The sequence below is a fragment of the Amblyomma mixtum genome, chromosome 1 (assembly GCF_055824585.1).
Source record: "Amblyomma mixtum isolate Tamu chromosome 1, ASM5582458v1, whole genome shotgun sequence".
Classification (NCBI taxonomy): domain Eukaryota; kingdom Metazoa; phylum Arthropoda; class Arachnida; order Ixodida; family Ixodidae; genus Amblyomma; species Amblyomma mixtum.
In genome coordinates, this window is record NC_143012.1 from 46736027 (window position 1) to 46756832 (window position 20806).

The 20806-nt window shown below is 45.2% G+C and overlaps 1 protein-coding gene across 1 annotated transcript in view; it reads left to right on the forward strand.

Annotated features, from left to right (window-relative positions):
• Positions 1-20806, forward strand: part of LOC149366222 (uncharacterized) — a 41751-nt gene that overhangs the window by 14954 nt on the left and 5991 nt on the right. Inside the window, exons 4-9 of the mRNA XM_089549586.1 lie at positions 1844-1873; positions 5847-5984; positions 6636-6874; positions 8569-8672; positions 9256-9343; positions 10159-10293. Of these exons, the coding sequence (XP_089405712.1) occupies positions 1844-1873; positions 5847-5984; positions 6636-6874; positions 8569-8672; positions 9256-9343; positions 10159-10293 (734 nt within the window). The remainder of the gene's footprint in view (positions 1-1843; positions 1874-5846; positions 5985-6635; positions 6875-8568; positions 8673-9255; positions 9344-10158; positions 10294-20806) is intronic.

Below are 20806 nucleotides of genomic sequence, written 5' to 3' on the forward strand. Positions count from 1 at the left end.
GCGTGAGAGGAGATCGACGCAGGCCCAAGAATAACGTGGAGACAAAAAAAACGATAAAAAGAGGCAGCCTGAAAGTGGCTAAGGGCCGGTCAAGCGTGCGCTAGCAGTCCAAAAGGTCTATCGTGCGTGGTTGTGTTCCGGCTGGGCAAACGCGTCATAGAGGAGACATGGTTCGAGACACGGGCAGCGTTGAAAGCGAAACTACTGCACGCGGTAGGTGATCAATGCCTTTCTGGACTAGCCGGTCGCTTGGAACGTGTCGAATGTTAGCTCATGCAGACACAGCGTACCGACAGCAGACAGTGCAGTTGACGCCAGTGCCTTAAAACCTTCTGCAGGCTGGTGCGCTGCGGCAGCTTCGTCGCTGCATGAGAGAGAGAGAAAGGAATTTTAATGAGGAAAAGGTGGAGAGGTCGGCCGGTGGTCACATGGCCCTGGCCTGCTACTCCACACAGGGGAAAGGGAAGAGGAGGAAAAGGAAAGTGCGAATGAAGGTTGATGATGGCATAATACAATGAGTTTCACGGGTGATGTCTACACACACACACACACACAACACTGGCTGGCACTCGCATCGCGGTTAGTAGACGCACATAAAACTCATAAAACTGGTCTCTGCAACGCAAACACCGACACATGTCATTAACCATGTAGGTTGTGCACAGGCAGTCACAGACGAGTATCCAGGCCTGTTTCACACAAAAAGTTGAGCAGGGTCTTTATCACACGCCACCAATCAGAACGTCTCGTCCTGGCGCCCAGAAGAGTTTCCTCAGAGAGAGGGCGAGAGTCCAGTTGTTTCACGGTCTCCTCCAATGTTCTTCTTTCAGCAGTATAGTTCGGGCACTCGCAAAGAAGGTGTCCAATAGTCTCTGGAGTGTGGCACTGTGCGCAATTTGGGTTACTTTCGATGCCGATCTTGTGAAGATAGTGTTTGGTGTAGGCAACGCCAAGCCGTAACCGGTGGAATAAAGTCCCATGACGTCGCAGCACCATAGATGGCAAATGTAATCGTGAGCCGGCGTCAAGCTTACAGACGCGGTCCTGTTGATGACTCGAATAATTCCAGTGCGACTGCATTGCGGCTTGCATTAAATGCGCCGACAAGGCTCCGATGTCTGATCTAGAAAAGGCTATCTCAATGAAAGCACAACCACTATGTGCCATCCGAGCCTCGGCGTCAGCACGCTCGTTTCCCGCTATGCCACAATGGCTCGGTATCCATTGAAACTTTGATATGGCCGCGGTGGAAAGCATCGGCTAACAAAATCACTATCTGTTAGTCCAGAAACGACATATAACGCTGTCAACAACTCCCTGTTTTCAGTGAGAGTAGTCTCTTCGTAATTTTAACGTAGTACATTATCGACACAGGGCACCTTCGATTATCTTGATCGCCCCTATAACGTTACCCGCATAACTTTCCTTTCCACAGCGCGCTGCGCAGTCTGGGTCAATTTCAAGCCTTTTCGTTAGCCTATAAGTCTCTGCCAATGGCTGGATGCTGGCAAGATAAAGATCAGTGATGTACAAGGAAATACATTTGGGCTAGTTGGTGTAAGTTCATCTTTTAAAAAATCTTTGCGCTGTTTAAGATCAGTGATGTCCCACGCCACGACAAAAAAAAAATCCCCTATTTTGGGCTGTTATTCCCTGCGGCAGCTCGAAAACTCCGTCAGTTTGGAAAAGGACGAATTGGGTTCTTGAAGTTCCCCGAAACTCCGTAAAAATGGGGTTTTCGCTGAATTTTACCGCTCGAATTCCCTGAGAAGGAGAAGATTCCCCAAAATTCAGCGCGGTTTACTGAAGCGTTTCTTTTTTTTATCCGTCCTCTATTTTCCAGGCCCTGGCACAGTGGACGGTGAGAAACCAGGTTAGTTCACTGCCCTTCGTCAGCCTCTCTCTCTCAAATGATGCCCAGATTGCCTCCTGCTCGAAATGCCTGTCTAGAAATTCAATTTTGTGTAGGCTTATTAAAGGTGCGCTATGTAAAGAGGAATCTGAAATCGTCTGTTTACCGCGCGAATTCGGTCTGCGCGTTCTGAGCATCCTTCGAAACTTCAAATTATCGTCCTGTGCTGCCGATTTACCTATGAAATCGAATTAAACGTACCGGTTCCCGCCTTTTTATTCCGTAAGCAATACTGCGCCAGGTTTCGAGCCGTCGCGTAGCTTCCGGCGGTGGCCGAGGTCAAACAGATGGAGCGCCGTTGCCATAGCAACCGCTCCAGCCGCGCTCCGCCAGGCGGCAGGACCGTCGCTGCGCCGCCGCCGCTGCCGCGCGCCTAGTCGCGCGTTCTAGAACGCACAGCGACTGTGGGATTGGGAGACCTGCGAAGCTACACCTTTACCACCCCACGTAAGGGCACGCTGCAAGGATCCGTAATCTCACCAGTGCTTTTCAACCTTGCAATGATCGGACTGGCCAGAAGACTCAGCAAGATCGATGGCATCCAGCACGCGATGTACGCCGACGACATTACGGTCTGGGTGAATCGAGGCTCGCTAGGACAAAAGGAAGAGAGACTGCAAGAAGCAGCAACGTGTGTAGAAGAGTACGTGAGGGAAAGGGGCCTAGTATGCTCCACGGAAAAGTCGGAACTTCTTAGGGTAGGGTCCAACCCTACCAAGGAGGAACTGACAGTAAAGTTAGAAGGCCAAAATATACCAGAAAGGGATATGATACGCATCCTGGGCATGTGGATCCAAGGAAGCAGGAGATGTACCTACACAATTAGCCTACTCAAGAAGTCAACAGAACAAATAAGCCGCATGATAAAGAGGGTATCACAGAACAGAAGCGGGATGAAAGAAAGCGACACGATCAAGCTCGTCAGAAGCCTGATAGTCAGCAGAGTCACGTACTCGCTGCCATACCACCGCATGACCAAGGAAGACAAAGAACAGACGGAGGCGCTGCTAAGAATGGCGTACAAGACGGCACTCCACCTGCCAAGAAACACATCAAATGAAAAGCTGCTACAAATGGGCCTAAACAACACATTCGAAGAACTAACGGAAGCCCAGCTAAGTGCGCAAATAGCCAGGCTCCAGCAGACAGCCACCGGCCGCAAGCTCCTAAAGAGATTAGGGCACAATGTAGAAGGGATCGTAGATAGAACAGCTAGCATTCCAGACGAGGTCCGCCAGACACTGGACATCAGCCCTCTGCCGAGAAACATGGATCCCAACCTCCATGCCGCTAGAAGGCAGGCCAGGGCAGACTATGTGAAGCGGAACCTAGCCACAATGGAAAACACAGTATACACAGACGCGGCCCTCTATCCATGGGACCACAGGACCAGAAAGTTCCGAGTCGCGGCAGCAGTGGTAGATTACATGGGGGAACCAATTAGCAGCGCGACATTAAGAAACTGTACGGTAACGGAGGGGGAGGAAGCTGCCGTAGCTCTAGCGGCGGCCGAAGGTTACCGTAGGAACAAGTCTTTGATAATCCTGACAGACTCCAAAGCAGCATGCAGGAACTACATACAGGGCAAAATAAGCAAGGAAGCGCTGAAGATCCTCCTCGAAGCAAAGCTTCCAAATAAGACCTTAAGACACAGGATTTTCTGGATACCGGCACACACCGGGATAGAGGGTAACTCGAGGGTAGACAGCCTAGTTCGCGAGATCACGAGCCGAGCAGGGCAGTCGGAAACCCTGGAGGACCCCATGACGGTGGAACCAACGTATGCAGAAATATTAAACTATCACAGAGGGCGGAGATTCAAATACCCACCACCGCACACATCATTAACACAGCACGAGGCGGTCTGCTGGCGGAGACTGCAAGCAGGGACTTTCCACAATTTATACATACTACATAAGATGTTCCCTACACAATACAGGGACACATGTCCGTGATGCGGAGCAACCCCCACGCTATATCACATCACATGGGAATGCGAACGTAACAGAACATTTCACAAGCTAAATGACCCGAATGCGGAACAATGGGCGGGCCTGCTGACCAGCAGCGAGCTCACGGCCCAAAGGGCACTGGTGCAGCACGCCTGCGAAGCAGCAAGACTCAGCGGTGCCCTGGAATAGGGGCGCCGACCTTGTGAAGAGGCCGAAGACATGAAGACATCGGCCCACCGCTAAAACCTGATTTTTGGAGCATTAAATGTTTTTCACTCACTCACTCTCGACGCATGTGTCGGAATGTGGAGAGAGGAAGCGGGAGAGAAACGGGGAATAAATACGCGCGTTCGCCTCGGGCAAAACAGTTGCTGCTTGCTTACGCAACTTGCCCGGTTTAACCAGAGCTAAACCTCAGCTATTTTTTTAACTCATCTTCGAAAAGAGGAGGAGTCAGCCAACGCGTGCAGTTCCTTTCAGCCAGTCGCGTGGCGGCTTCGCTTTTGCTTTTATTTTGTTTTTTAGGTTTCCGTGAATAAATTGTTTCAGTCGCAGACTACATAACTGCAAATTATGCTCGCGGAAATAAAATACGCGTGGACTCCTTGCTTTCGTCGATCACTACGTATCACTCCGCCGATGGCAGAGCGGCAAGCTGCCACGCGGTTGGCTGAAAGGCACTCCACGCGTTGGTTGACTCCTCTTTTCGAAAATGAGTTTAAAAAAATTGGGAGCCGGGACATTTAATTCGATTTAATAGGGAATTCGGCCGCACAGGACAATAGTTCGAAGTTGTAAGAAAGCTCGAAGCGTGCAGATCGAGTTCCCGCGGTAATACGAGCTCAGAATCCTCTTTAGCGCACCTTTAAGACTTGAATTGCACCGGTATATTTCAAATCGAAAAAAAAGACATAATCATGCCAAAAATATGGCAAAATGGTTTGTCGATTTTTTTTGTAACGACAGGTATTTCTGTTGTTTTAGTATTTTTCTGTACTACTGTAGTTTTTTCCTGCAGCATCTTCTGTAGTTCGTACTTCTGTGGTGCATTTCAGTAATAACCACAGAAAATTATTTGTTCGTACAAAAATTCGTTACTACAAGTTCATGGACAAAAACGCTGCATAAAATCTGCTATGACGACAAAATTTTCTGTTGTTTTTGACTGGGTTTAATTCTCCCATTCGAACATGTATAATTTTATGTGAAAAATTTACGGGCAAAAAGCCTCTAACGTCTATATCTTCAAATGTCTTCTGCACAAAATGTCCTTCCAAGCGTTTTAAAGCTTTCAAGATTAGTATATATTTCGGTTCATTCTCTCAATTATTTCAAATTAGACAATTTAATCAGTGTTCGAATCAACCGCGGTGGCTCATTGGTTATGGCGTTCAGCTGCTGACCCGAAAGACGCGGGTTTGATCCCGGCCGCAGCTGTCGAATTTTAACGGAGGCGAACTTCTAGAGGCCCATGTGCTGTGTGATGTGAGTGCACGTTAAAGAACCCCAGGTGGTCGAAATTTCCGGAGCCCTTCACTACGGTGTCCCTCATAGCCCCAGACGTTTGGGGACGTTACATATTCCATAAACCAAACAAATTGCGTTGCGACTGTAATGTCTACAAAGAGACCGAGATGATCACACCAAGTAACACAGTAGAAAAAAAACGACAGAACCCTGTCAAAAACACAAAATATTTTGTAGTTTTATGTAACGACCTATTTTTCAGTTGTTTTGTATTTTTTAAGTACCGTAGTTTTTTCCTGTAGTAATTTTCTGTAGTTCTGCAGTACTTTTCTGTTGTACTACAGAGAATTGTGCAGTTACGACAAAAATTTCTTTATTACAACAAGTTCTTGATAAGAAACGTAACAGAAAATCTGTCGTAACGACATAAACCTTGCTGTTGTGTTTTTCTACAGGAAATGTTATTGAAATTGCCTCGAACATGTCTGAGTAAATAACGAGAATTGGCAACGCAGCACTGCTCACCGGCAAGACCATCTACTGCTCGGTGCAGCACGAAAAGGCCATCAACCTGTCGGTGTTTGTCCCCGAAGGCGTCTGCCACGTCTTTGTGGCGCTCGGTCTGACGCAGTCCGACGGTTCCGTCTTGGAAGGTATACAAGACAAGCTTCGTGCTTGCAAAGGAAGGCAGTTTTCTAAAGCACCCTAAGCACCTTTAGCCAGGTTACATTCAGTGCAGGGCCTCTTGCACTTATCTCCGCCTTTCAAACGTTTTGGCTGCGTGTTATATTCTTTGTAATAACGCCTAAGATGTTAGTATATATGAATCACCATTTGGTACCCGCCTACTGCCATTAAATAATTTATGTTTGGAATTAACTTGCGAAAATGGCTGTGTTTAAGCTTTTACCTGTTTTTGCTTTTAAAATCTAAGTTTACACTGACAGTATATATATAACCTCTGTATCGGTAGGAGGTTGTAATCTATCTGTACAGGCCAACTTCCATTTGTCCTGTGTCTCTTTAAAAAAGCCATCCTGCAATTTATTCGCTGCAACGCTACTCGCCCACACAATCAATCAACCAATAAATTAATCTAGATTAATGAATCGGTCGGTCGGTCGGTCGGTCGGTCGGTCGGTCGGTCGGTCGGTCGGTCGGTCGGTCGGTCGGTCGGTCGGTCGGTCGGTGGGCCGGTCGGGCGGTCTGTGGGTCGGTCGCTCGGTCGGTCGGCCAATCAATCAATCACTTTCTTTGGACCTCTCGCTCTGCCCGAGATGACAGCAGGCACGCGTCGATCGCAGGCAACGCCGTAAGCGTGGAGCGGCTGCGCGCAGTCGACCGCGCTCCTGAGGCGTACGTGTCAGTGGGCTACAGCGTGCTGGTCAGCAAAAAGGACGCGTTCAAGGCTAGCCTCAAGGACTTCATGGACCGGTACCCGGCTCCGTGGTCCGACCGCTTCCAGGGCATCGAGGTGCGCGGCGTGACGCTCGCGGACTACCAGAACGACGCCACTATGGACACCCTCAACATCGCTATTGCGGTACGCAGTCTACAGGCAGACTTCTCTGCTCATCGTCCCAGCTACGATTTACCCCGGTTCATGATTCTCTCGCCTTTCGCTGGCAGTTCGCAATGTACTTACAAGCCGAAGTACACCTGTGAGTTTTTGGCCAGCATAGCGATTATTCAGCTACGCCATTGCATCGTCCTCGCCATCAGCCTCACTGCGTCCGCTGCACAGCATCTCAGTCTACCATAAGACACCCACTGATCTTCAATTAAGCTGCGACCATCTAATCCCAGCAAACGTCCTAACCACATCCGTCACTGACTTATGCCGCTTGCTGCTACGTTTGCCTTCTCTTGAAATCCACTCCGTTGCACTAAGGGGTCATAGGGTTACATTCATTTGCCTTAATGGCCTGCCCTTGTGCGTTTCCCCTTCTTGAGCTGCTTTTTAAAGGTGGTACGCATAACTTTTCGCTTTGGGCCGCTACAAAGCAGTACTCTGAGGGGTTTGCCAGAGTGTGCCGCTTATATCCAAGGCGTTAAGCAGGACGTGGTAAGAATTTAGCCTATCAGTGACTCGCGCTTCTTCCCTGCACGCATCTGTCACCAACGTTGCACCTGCCATTTTCCTTTCCATAGTTCGCGCTCTCTCCTATATTAAGCTCAATAAACTTTTTGTTAGCCTCCACGTTTCTGCCCCTTAGGTTATAACCCATAAGATACAGCTGTTATGTACTTTCCTCCTGTTGTGCTTGGGATGCCCCCCCCCCCCCCTCAGCCTAAGTGGATTAAGAGCGGACTCCCTCAACCGGGGTGACCACGGCGGCGGCGGCGAAGGCCGAAGACCAGCGAAGGCCGAAGACCAGCGAAGGCCGAAGACGGCGAAGGCCGAAGACAGCGAAGGCCGAAGGCGAACGCACACCACGCGGGCAACGACCTGCAGACCCGGGGAACGCAAACCCCATGCGCGGCCACTTGCACAGCGGGGAACACCACTCGCGCTGCCTGCGCGACTTAATGGCATTCCTTTCTTCCTCAATCTCATAAGATGACGGGGGAGTGTCCAGTGGTGAGAGAGTGTGTGATCGGAACCAAAATAAACTTTTCGGGACGCCTTCTGCAGCAGGCCCGGCCCCCATCCAGGTATCCTAGGGAATGAACCCAGAAAACCAAAAACCTCTCAGAGACGTCTAGCTAGATGTCTCTGGGAGGTTTTTGGTTTGCTGGGAAGAGCATATAAAATTCGTCAGAGAGTGCGGCCAAGAGTCTCCCGTTGGCGAAGAAGCTCCCTTCCACTGAGAGTCACTCTCAGCTATTTTTTTTTTTGTAAATAGCCTGTATAAAGTTTTTCCTTGTTTTCTTCTTGACCATGTCTCCGATTTCTTCGTCCCCTCCTCCGGCCAGACCACGCTACCCGATCCCAACACTCCTGAGGGAGAGTGGTAAACTACTACGTCACAGCAACCATGGCACCATTTGACTGTGGTATGGCGCTGCTGGCTGAGTTGAGCCCTGCAGCCTCAGCGGTCGCGGTACGGGGTCTAGCTGGCGCCAAGATATATGGAGATGCTTAGTATCGAACTCCTCCATGAGGGCTCCTATATACATGGGGACCTGCTCTGAAAGCATTGATCTACGCTCGTAAACTTTGCATCGATAATTTAGCATCGATAGTTTAACACCCCTGACGTGTTTAATTGCTACTGGGTTATTTTTTCTGTGCAGGACGTCAAGGCTAGCGTCACCAAAGTCCAGAAGGTTATCGCCATCCTGACTCTGCCGATAGTTTCCGGGCTGCCCGCAACCATAGCCGAATCGGCAAAGCTCACGTGAGCACTCTTATAGATACTACAATTATCGGTCGTTATGAATGGGCGTTACCGGTGAGGAACACAGGAGAACAGTATAAACCACCCTGTATGATGGATCAGCGCGTTCGAACGACAAAGACGCTACTTTTCCGGAAAAGGAAGCTTTTATAAGTTTCACAAGCTTTTATAAGCTTACCTCAATGAGTGAATCAGCCTGGCACATTTTGTCAAGCTTGTATGGCAGTCTTCATGCGTGTATTATGCATGCAGGTCTCGCTAGGACTGTGCAAGTTAAACCTTCTTGAACGAAATCTAATTACTCAATATGCTTCGCTCGTTACAACATATGACGGCGCTTGTCTTTACTACAAGTGCTACAGGTGAAAATTAAAGCTTTTTAAAAGTCGTGAACATCGCTAATTTTGCTTAAACAGCTATACAGCAAAGAAACAGGAAATTAGTCGCAAACTTGATCCCGCTCTGGGACACCTCCATGCTTGTGGTGCTTGCTAGGCTTATAGCTGCTACAGCAGCACAATGCGGACTCGTTACCAGGCAGGAACCAACTGCAGCGCATTCTTATTCTTTCTGGGCCTTACAGCAACGTCGACAAAGTGATCGCGCAGACCCACTACATCCCTGACCCAGCGAGCTGCAATGTCCGCCCGGCCAACTCTTTCGCCCTAATGGTAATAATGTATCCTCAGGCGCATTGGACAAGATTTGAATGTTTAGATATATACAGGTGCAAAAAGAAAAACCTTCTAGCGTCAGCTGCATTATGGAACCAGAGATAACGTACAGTTAGAATGCATGTTTTATGCACCTGGAAGTCTTAATTCTGAGCTGTAACAGCGGCAGATTCAGGCGCTTCTACAAGAGAACTAGTTTTCATCCTGCCTTTTGTTTTTTCACGGTACAGATGAGGGCAGGGAAGACGGAATGCAGTAACACAAACTTGAACACATGGTGTGAGGAAAGTCTCAGTCCGCTGATCCAGGTTTTAACGGAAGGAACTGTTTTCATCTGGACGTCTTGCCTGCTTATATACGGTGACACAACAAGAAGTGCACATTACACCAGACAAAATTCAAGAACTTCGGCGTCCTAGCAAGGCTGAATTGTGGACCAGTTGGTAATACATGCACGTTTAAAATGTTCAAAAGGATTTTGATTTTTTAATCATCATACGTAGATTACCTTTCCTGGCTTGGCCCATGTGTGGATGTTACTCGGTAGTCTGTTTTAATACAAATGTCTGCCCTTGTCCTGTGCTATCCCTGATGTGTGTGCATCTGAGCTCTTCTGAACGTTCATCCTTGTAGTACGGACGCCTCATATTCAAGATATAAACAGTGCGTCTCCTCAATGTGCATTGAAACTCCCATGGATGTCCTGCGGATGTCCAGGATGTCTGCAGGACGTCTTTGGGAGGTTTAGAGCCCATTGGGACGTATCCGGCTGTGACTTCGTGAGAGGTTCTTGTTCCCGCCTTCCTGCGCAGGAGCAGGCCAAGAACTCTATGGCAGCCTGGAAAAACAAGCCGTGCCCTTCCATGCTGCTGGGGTCCCTCCGCTACAGAGATGCGGACAGGGAAAACAAGCCCTCGGGAAGCTGCGATGTAAAGACTTTCTGCGAGGTAACTCCTATATGGATATGGCTTGTGCCAACGTCATAGTGACCGCCATGTCGGTGGACCAAGGCCACGGTGAAAAGCTGCGAGTTTACTTAATCCGCTGATATCCACCTGCTTTGGTGTTTGCTGTGGAAACTACATGGTCCACCGCCATGGCGTCAAGGACGGCACAATAATATTCGCATAGGAGGAGTCATATTTTAGGTAGGCATTACGTCTCCCACCCAGACTTCAAATAAAACTGTAAAAAGGAAAATAAAATAGCTCTTATGCGATCCTCGGTGGCTCGTTTGAATACGTTAGCAGCCAAGTGTTCGTTATATCTGAGGTTTAGCGGTCATTATATCAGGAGTGGTACACTTAAGTTCTTAATATCCGAGCTCAACACACTAAGTTGGTTACATCTGAGGTCCAGATACGAAATTTCTTTGTATCTGAGGTGGCATACTTAGGTTTTTTTTATTTATTTATTTATTTATCACCTACTGCGGACCAAGTATGGTCCAAGCAGGAAAGGCACAGTACAAAACACAAAAGGGCAAAACTTCGACCCTAAAAAGAAAAAGAAAAAACACACATAACCACTAAACAAGTACTAAAAAAAAAGACGACCAACACTTATATGACGCTAAATAGGCACAAGAGGAAAGAAGCAACTCAGTGTCAACAATATAGCGCGTCTAAGACAGCGCCAACCGACGGTTGAAATTACTCTGGGGAGGCAAGCAAAGGAGAATCATGAGGCAGTGCGTTCAAATCATTAATCGTATTCGGAAAAAAAGAATACTTATAGGCATTCGTGCGGGCAAAAGTGGGTTCAATGTAGTGTTTATGCTTATGACGAGATTTCTTAGAAGTCTGTTTAATTATGTAATCCTGGGGTTCTATGCCTAGCTTTGAAAAATACAAACGACCAAGAAATTTAATTCGAGCCGTTTTTCTCCGTTCTCTTAAGCTTTCAAGCTTAGCTTCATGCAGCATAGCAGATGGAGAGTCCTGGCGTTTATATAGCGGTTATATATAAGGCGCGCGGCTAGCCTCTGAATTTTTTCAATTTTTTCTACCTACCGTTGTGTGAGGGTCCCACACAATACTGGCGTACTCCAACGAAGGTCTTACAAACGCTTTGTACGCCTTGCTTCTCAGTTCACTTGATGATCTTCCTAATTTGTGTTTTAAGAAGCCTAATTTTTTACGAGCTGAAGAGCATATGTTATTGATGTGCGCCGTCCATTTAAGATTGTTTGTAATTGTAACGCCTAAATACTTATATTCCACTACTTGTTTTATCATACTGCCGCCCATGTTATAAGAAAATTCCAGTTTTTTTTATTTTATTAGTAACACACATATGCACTGTCTTTTCAATGTTAATCATCATATCCCATTTATCACACCATTCTGCTAGTAATTTTAGATTTGCGTTCAGCTCCAGTTGATCCGTAACATAATTTATGGTTTTAAAAATGACGCAGTCGTCTGCAAACAGTTTAACTGATACAACTGTCCTGACAGAGTCGACCAAATCATTAATATAAATATTAAATAAGACTGGTCCTATTACAGATGCTTGGGGCACTCCCGAGTAGACATCTCAATTGTCAGAACAAGAGCCGTCTATGTCTACTTATTGTTTCCTGTTACTCAAGTACGATATAACCCAATTGATTATTTTGGAAGGTATACCAATTGTTTTCATCTTCAGGATTAATTTATTATGAGGCACCCTATCAAAAGCTTTGGAGAAGTCCGAAAATATTATGTCTACCTGGCCATTCATGTCTAGAACTTTAGCGATTTCGTTGATGGTTGCTATTAATTGCGTGTTGGTGGAAAAGCCGTGCCTGAACCCATGTTGCGCTTTATTTAGGATTTTGTTAGTATCTAAGAAGGTATTGAGATATTTCGCAATAATGTGCTCGACCATCTTACAAGAAATACATGTAAGTGAAATAGGTCGGTAGTTACAAATTTCCGCCGGGCTACCTTTCTTGAAAACCGGAACAACACGAGCCAGGAGCCAATCAGTCGGTACTTTACCAGATTTTAAAGGCTTATAACATATTATTTGAAGAAATTTACCTATCAGCTGTGCGTATCTTTTAAGAAAAATGGCTGGAATTTTATCCGGACCTGTCGATTTATTTGCGTCTAGCCGTGAGAGCAGTTCAACTACACCCTTGAAAGTTATGGACAGGGTGTCTGATCCATCAGTTGCTGCTGTGAGTTCACAACCATTCGTTACATATCTGAGGTTAACACACGAAAGTTCGTTATGTCCGAGGCGCAATACATATATAGGTTCGTTATCCGAGGTGGCGTACTGAAGTTCGTTATATCCGAGGTAGTATACTAAATTCGTATGGTATTATACTATGCAATTGTTCCAATGTGCGCCCAAAAACAACTGCCATCAGCCTCTTTGGGCTACGAAAAACGCAAGACCACATTCTGGAAGATCAAGAGGCACTCGTTTGGCTGATTACATTCCTTGCCTAGGTATTCTCGATGTAGCCTAGTTCGCACGCCGCATTTGGCTTCGACAGAACGCGGAAGCCCATCCCTATAAGAGCAGGCAGGTGACGATGAAAATCACGAGTCCATCTAAAAAAATGCTTGCACTCCTCACTGTATTTTGTAGTGCTGTGATCGACACGGCAGACTTTACAGCTTGCTATTTCCATGAATGTTCTCCTTAAATAGAGTCGTTATTTTTGTGTCTCTTTTTGATGGCCCCGGCAAGGATTAGCTCGACACCCTATTTGCGTTCTACACCCTTGCTACTCGTCGAGCAAGACATGTTCAATTTTGCTTTTTCGCATAGCCTACAAAGATAACGTCACGGCAGGGAAAAAAATATCATTGACCTTTAAGTAAAACAGCTCTTTTAACCGACGACGAGAGCGGAATCCGCACTCACACATCGAGAGAAAGAAACTGCCGTATAGCGCTTAAAACGGCTTGATTACGATTTATTTATTTATTTATTTATTTATTTATTTATTTATTTATTTATTTCACATACTTTCAGGGCCCGAAGGCATTACAGAAAGGAGTGGTACAACAAAAAAAAATACAGTGCATAGTTATACAAAACAAGTTATATGATGGCAGAAAACACAGTTTTCTTGAAGTTCTCAACATCGGTAATGGCAGCAATGGAGGGAGGAAGGTCGTTCCAGTCAACGCTGGTTTTAGGAATAAAAGAATCATGACACAATTTGGTTCTCGAAAATGGAACACCGACTTTAAATATATGATCGGAACGGGATGAAATGTATGAAGGGCTCGAAAAAAGATGATCCTTTAACAGGGGGTTATGGTGATACAGTCTGTGGAAAAGACATAGTCGAAAACACTTCCGGCGCGAAGAAAGGTCTGGTAAGGCAAGTGTGTTTTTCATAGAAGTAATGCTGGCGTAACGGGAATAGTTAGTTAAGATGAAACGTGCTGCACGATTTTGAATGGATTCTAGTGTGTTTATCAGTGTGATTATATTAGGATCCCAAACTGCAGATGCATATTCTAACTTTGGTCGTACTAATGTTTTATAAAGGGTTAGTTTTATCGGCAGAGGCGCGGTAGAGAAATTTCGGCGCAAGTATCCAAGAGTCCTGTTGGCGTTATTTGCGACATGTTCGACGTGTCTATGCCATGATAAGTTACGTGAGATATGAACACCTAGGTATTTGTAGGAGTTAACTGATTCAAGTGGAATATCGTGAAGAACATAAGTACGCTTGTTATCAGTGATGTTAGTGCGACGTGACACATGCATCGTTTTACATTTATTAACGTTTAGTCGCATGCACCACTTATCACACCAGTTAGATACGCTTGTGAGATCATCCTGAAAATAAATAGAATCAGTTTGGTTAGATATTTTGTGATAGATGACGCAGTCGTCTGCGAAAAGCCTGATAGAAGAATGAGAAATGCATTCAGGAATATCGTTAATGTAAATTAGGAAGAGAAGAGGTCCAAGTACCGACCCTTGTGGTACACCGGTTGTCCCAGAGGTGTGAGAGGAGGAACAGCCGTTAGCAGAGACATATTGAGTTCGATTCGATAAGAAGCTTTTGATCCAGTTCAGTACGTTAGGGTCAATGTTGAGCATGCTAAGCTTAAGAATTAGGAGATCGTGGGAAACAGTATCAAAAGCTTTCGCGAAGTCCAAAAACACACAGTCTACATCAATGTTCAAGTCAGTGTAAGCAAAAAGGTCATTAGTAAAACATACAAGCTGTGTTTCACATGAAAATGTCTTCCTGAAACCGTGTTGTTCTGCTGAAAAGAAGGAATTAGACTCAAGGAAATCAATCAGATGAGAGTATATGATATGCTCCAAAATTTTACATGGTATACTTGTGAGTGATATAGGACGATAGTTATCGGGAGAATGCGTGTTACCTGATTTTGGTACTGGAACAACCTTGCCAACCCTCCAATCGCCTGGAAGTACTGAGGAACAGAGTGACTGGGAAAAAAGCATTGAAAGCATAATAGAAGAGTAGGGTTCAGAGAGTTTCAGCATTTTAGAGCTGATTGCATCGTCACCGGGCGAAGAAGACATTTTCAAGTTTTCAACCAACTTTTGCACACCGACCCAGTCAATACTGATAGGGTCCATTGGCAAATAAGAGAAAGTAGCTACAGACGGTAAAATATTAGCACTTTTCTGGAAAACGGAAGCAAACACATCATTTAAAACGGAACAACACTGGTTCGGAGGAATGGAAATATTGTCAGAACGGGTTAGTTGAATTACCTTATCTTCTTTGCCCCCAACAATATTCCAGAATTTACGCGGATTAGATTGCAGAAGTGATGGGAGGGTGTTGTCAAAAAAGTTCTGTTTAGCATCTTTAACAGCCATTAAATATTCAGCATGAATGCGATGATATGCTGCCCAGCGTTCAGGAAGGTTAGATGCTTTAGCGCGACGAAAAATACGCTTCTTTTTGTTGCATAAGCGGCGTAGGGTTTTGGTAAACCACGGAGAGGTAGTATTTGAGACAATCCTAATTTTAGGTACGTATCTATCTATTAATTCTATCAGTTTATTTTTGTACAAGGACCAGTTTTCTTCAATAGTAAGTTCGGAAAAGTTCTCAGTGTAGTCGGCAATGAATGATTCTAGTTCAGCTGTGATGGACGTGGTATCGGCGGCATTGTAATCACATATGGTCTTAACTATTTTCTTAGGACAAACATTCTTCCTAATTGTTAAGTGAAGCAGTGAGTGGTCACTCAGTCCTTCTAGGTACGTTGGCGGAGAGACCAAATCTGGAGCTGTAGTAAAACAGAGGTCTAAAATATTAGACGATGTGCTGGTGGTACGTGTGGGTTTGTTAATTAGCTGGGTTAGATTAAAATCGGCGCAGGTGTCTAAAAAATTAGTGCACTCGGAGGATGGCTGCTTAAGGGAGGGAATACAGTTTCGCCACACTATGTTTGGGAAGTTAAAATCACCCAGTATGCACTCTAAACACGGTAACCTTTAGGTAACCTTTGTAAAGGTGCACATTTTCACATTGAAGTATACCTATAATTTAAAGGTTACACAATGTAACCTTTCCACTTGTAACCTTTGTGAAAGTTACACATGGTAAAGGTTACTTCTTTTTACGCATAGGTTACGCAACCTTTTTAGCGCTGTAACCTTTACAAAGGTATACTTCATTGAGTTAGCCATAGGTTACGTGCTCCAAAATGTGTAACCTTTGTACGCAACAATGGCTGGCCTAAAAATGGCAAAAATGTCGCTGCAACTTGCTGAAGGTGACGAAATACAGAGCTCTGCTGGATTTCAATTTGAACGGAACAAAAATTGGCCAAAGAAGAGAATGGTTTAGAAAATGAGAAAAATGACAAACACCGGCATATGATGGGCAGATTTTTCATTGACTCCAACATTTCCAAGACTATAGGAAACACAAAACAACAAAACTTCCCAAATATTGTCTACATTAAAGAAATACTAAGGAATGTAACAGATGCAGGTATGTTCAAGGAACCAATTTTGCAAACTTTTTGCAAAAAAATATATCACAATAAATGGGCATGCAAGGCACTGGAATATGGGCCCATATTGCAGTATTACTGTTGGCATGCCAAACAGAACCACGTTGAACAAGTAACTCAATTAAGCATGCTCAGATGAAGCCTTGCTTCGAGTAGAGCTTGGCTACAGCATATCACTCTTATTGCAATGTAAATAAAAAAATAGGCACTGTAATTGTAATACCAAAAAGAACAAAATAAAAGCTTTATTATTCAAGACCAAGTGCCAAGTCAACTTGACATTGTGTAAGGGATACAACAGACACAAAATATAAACGGCAAAAATATCAGAGAAGGCAATATTTTGTTCACATATCTTAATTATCGCACTTCTTAAAAGAAAGATTAAAAGGACTATACAATTAGAGATCAAGAAAGGAGCTCTAAGCAGTGCAGATAACATGAGTTCTTTTAAAACTTGCGGCCGCATACAAACGCAAACAACAATCAATCGATCTAAACATCTTGGCTAAACAGCAACCAGAGATATACATGTACCTAACAGCTTTCAGAGGTACATAACATCAGCAAATTCAGCACAACTTGCCCAGATTATATAAACAAAAGCCCTTTGTGACTCCTCCAGTCATTTCATTAACAAAGATGCACAATGACGTGACCAATAACTTGTAACATTAACAGTGCTATAAGCCTGACAACACTCGGATAAGTACTTTAACTGGTGTACTGCACTTAAAAAAAACTTGCTCGATTTAGCTGTAGAAAATATACTTGAACATATTAGAAAGTGAACAATTGAAACACATATCTTTCCAGAAAATTAGAACAAATTATTCTTTTTCAAGAGCATGAACCAGCTCTTAAAGTAGTCCACGTGGCACTGAAATGTCTGGCAGGGCAATCTTCTGCAGCAGGATGAGTATGGCGGAAAATGCCGGTGGATAGTTGAGGTTTTTTACGTAATATGTCACCAGGCAGAAGATGAGGGCACGCTCTAGGTTGCCGTTGCTGATGGAGATCACTTCTTTACTACTTCCAGCGTAAACACAAGTGTGTTCAAAGAATATACATGAGGTGCAGTCACTTGCAACTCTTCAGGCACTGGGATCTGTGGAATGTTAAATTAGAGCCAGTGAGCAACCATTCATACTTAAAGCATGGCTGATATTCTCACCAGAGTGAGAATATTCTACTCGGGATGGCCATTGGTCAAACCACAGCCAATTTTTTGAATGGGCGCAGTTGTATTGCCAAAATCGTATGGCGCACCAATCTATTGATAATCAATCAATGAAACGACGTCCAAAGTTCCAGAATTCAGATTCAAAACAAAAGTACCGCCTCATTGTGAAAACAGCGCGGGAAAACGAGACCATTTGTTGTGTCTTTCTTTGCTCGTCTCGTTTTACCCGCGCTGTTTTCGCTATGAATGAATACTTTTAGAGACGACCAAAACGGGAGGGGCAGCGAGTAAGGACACTCGACGCACACACAAATTTGTGAGAATAAACAACGTATATATTGCAGTTACAACTTAATTCTTGTTAGCACACTTCAATAGGGCTCGCACTGTCTTACACACGTCCGCTTAGATCGCCCGCGCACCACACACCCTGCGCTACGCTTCCCGCCGCCAACGCTGATGAGTCGAACCGCCGCAATCGCGAAAAACAACCATCAAAAACACAAACGGTATCCAGACGGAGCCGGGAAGAGAGGAAATGGGATAGGCAGGCAATGCGGTAGGCCCGACCGGCGCACCGAGCCATATTCACGTGAGCGCCACTTGAGTCTTATAGAGACGACTGCGGCCGACTGGGCGAGAGTATAGCGCCGATGTGGAATTGCGTCATAAGATAGCTTACAATACCAACTTGCCCAAATCGCATCCTTAATTAAAAAAGTACCGTCGTGCTTTTTAAGCGTGCTCTTTTGTACGTATGCAAAAAAAAAAACGCGCGCACACGCATGCAAAAGATCAAGAATTAGCGCTAGATTATCCCCGTATTATCGCACTTAATAACCCAAAATGACATACGGCAACAATAGCCTAAAACAAATATTCTGAGTAACCAAACTTATTGGCACAAAACCCCGCGCAATAGGTGAATGAGGCACTCAAACTACTGAACCAGATTTCGCTTCGAAGTGCATTCAACGAGGCTTAGAAATGAAGCTGCTTTGGCAAACAAAGAAAATACGCACTTTGACAAGCATAAAATAAATGACTTCCCAGGTCGTTACTGTGCATATGTTAAAAAAAAAGGACACTCACCCAAGTCCGTTATTCTTCCATGAACCCCTGGAACGTGATTGCAGTAGTCGCAACGAATAGCGCTGGACGCGGAGCTGTCTGCCGAGCACACAACGACGCCGCGTCTACAGTCACATTGAGGTTCGTTGCAGCTGCCGCGCAGCGTACCCCACAGGTCCCTGCTGCTTAGCGACATCACCCCAAACAAACCACTGCAGAAACGCCATCAAAAGACGGCGTGGTTCACGAACGGTTCCAACTCTCGGTTCCAAGAACAAAGCAGCCTCCGCAACGCTGCAACGTCCGAGCCTTCCCGCCGTCCAGATTTGCCGGCGTGCCTGCCGGCGTGCAACGATGTCAAGCGTTTTGAAACAGAAGCGCCGCTTTTCATTGGGTGAAGCGTCGGCCGTCTGCGCATGCGCGTCTCACGCATACTGGAGCGGCCGTCATGCCATGTTTTGAGTAGTTCATTGCCAGTTACTCGTTTCTTATAGGCGCCGCCGTTCGTACCGTGGGCGCATTACGTTTTGATTTGTAATATATATTTGCCATCTGAAATGATACAATGGAGGCGTATGTAGAGAGCCACATGAAGAGAAGTCGAATCGCGCACTCGGCGGCCTGCAAATGCGGTTACGTCCGCTGTCGCCTTCCCAGGTGCTGCCCTTCCATATGTCTGCTTTTTTACTATTAATTGCGACCGTTGTTATCGCGTATCGGTTCGAGAAAGATGAGAAATAGGCTCTATGAGAGATATCGAGAAATTACATGTAATTTGAAATATTTGTTTATTAACGTTTATTCGCGCAATAAAATCGGTGCAGACCATGCTTAGAGAAGTAGCACATTGGGTTTTCTTGCAAAGCTCATCGATAGGAATCGAACATTCAAGATGTGTTCTATATATTGAGACGCTAAATACTGCATTTGCATTGCATTCGCAGCCTCCTGTGGTAAATATGAAGACAGATATCTGATAACACGCGATTGAATGTGGCTGCGACCCAAAACAGCAGTATCGGGCTCATGCGATAGCTTACGTTGATGTCTCCGGCATATTAAAGCATCTCCTTTGCGGTCGAAACCGCAGCCCCATTGCATCCGAAAAGCACATTCCCGCGCGTAAAGCAGCATACGCCCTCTATATGTGCATATCTCCTGGCTTGACGACGCATATAGGTTACCGTGCTGACCAAAAGTTACTGCGCAAAGGTTACTTGGCAATTTTTCCATCGTAACCTTTGAAACGGTTGACTTCTGGCCGTTGTAACCTTTGGGCTCCACAAAAATAAAGAAAACGTAATGAAAACATCAAAAAACATCAATTGTAACCTTTGTGACAAAAGTTACTCACGTCCAAAAGTTACTTTATAGGTTACTGTGTTTAGAGTGTAGGAATAAGTGTGATTTCGGGTGTCGAACAATTAATTTATTCAGGGCATCATGAAGGTCGGCGCAAAAAGTAGTAGGTGAGGATGGGGATCTATAACAAGCGCAAAAGATAAGGTCACCCGTTGGAAAGCTAACATGGATGCAAACGATTTCTAGTGGTGAATCGATAGCTATAGAGATAGCAAAGGAATTGATAGCAGAGCTCACGGCAATCAGTACACCTCCGCCTGTTCGGAAATCGCGGTCGTATTTGTAAAACTTATATGTTTTTTCGCAGTCTAGTATTTCGCTATTCTTTATTTTTGCTGAGAGCCAAGTTTCGATGAGCACAACAATATCAGCCGAGCATGCATCGATATGTGACGATAGTGATGTACGTTTGTTGATGACACTTCGGACATTAGTGAAAAGAAGCGATATGTAGTCTGTTTGCGGTCGATCATGAGATAGCTATGCTGAGCTTGAATGTGCGGTGGGTGAACCTGGTGGTGTGATGTCTCTTTTTGGGGTAATTGCACTCCTGGCTGGTCCGATTTCGCATACTTCGTCAGTAGCTGCACAATAAGCGTAGCATTTTTTACCTATGATCAATTTGTTGTGGCGTAAAGAATAGAATTGGCCGCTAGCCTTGCCGAAATCACTAAGGGCTTTCCGCGATTTACGGGTTGCTTTACAAAAATCTTCGCCGATAGAAACGCCTTCTTCTTTAAACTTTGATTTTTGTGAAAGTATATATTCTCGAGTTTTATAGGACGCAAACTTAGCAATAACAGGTCGTGTTTTGCCATTTCCAAAGCTGCCTAACCTATGAGCCCTGTGAATCGCGACTTCCGAGGAATTCAGATT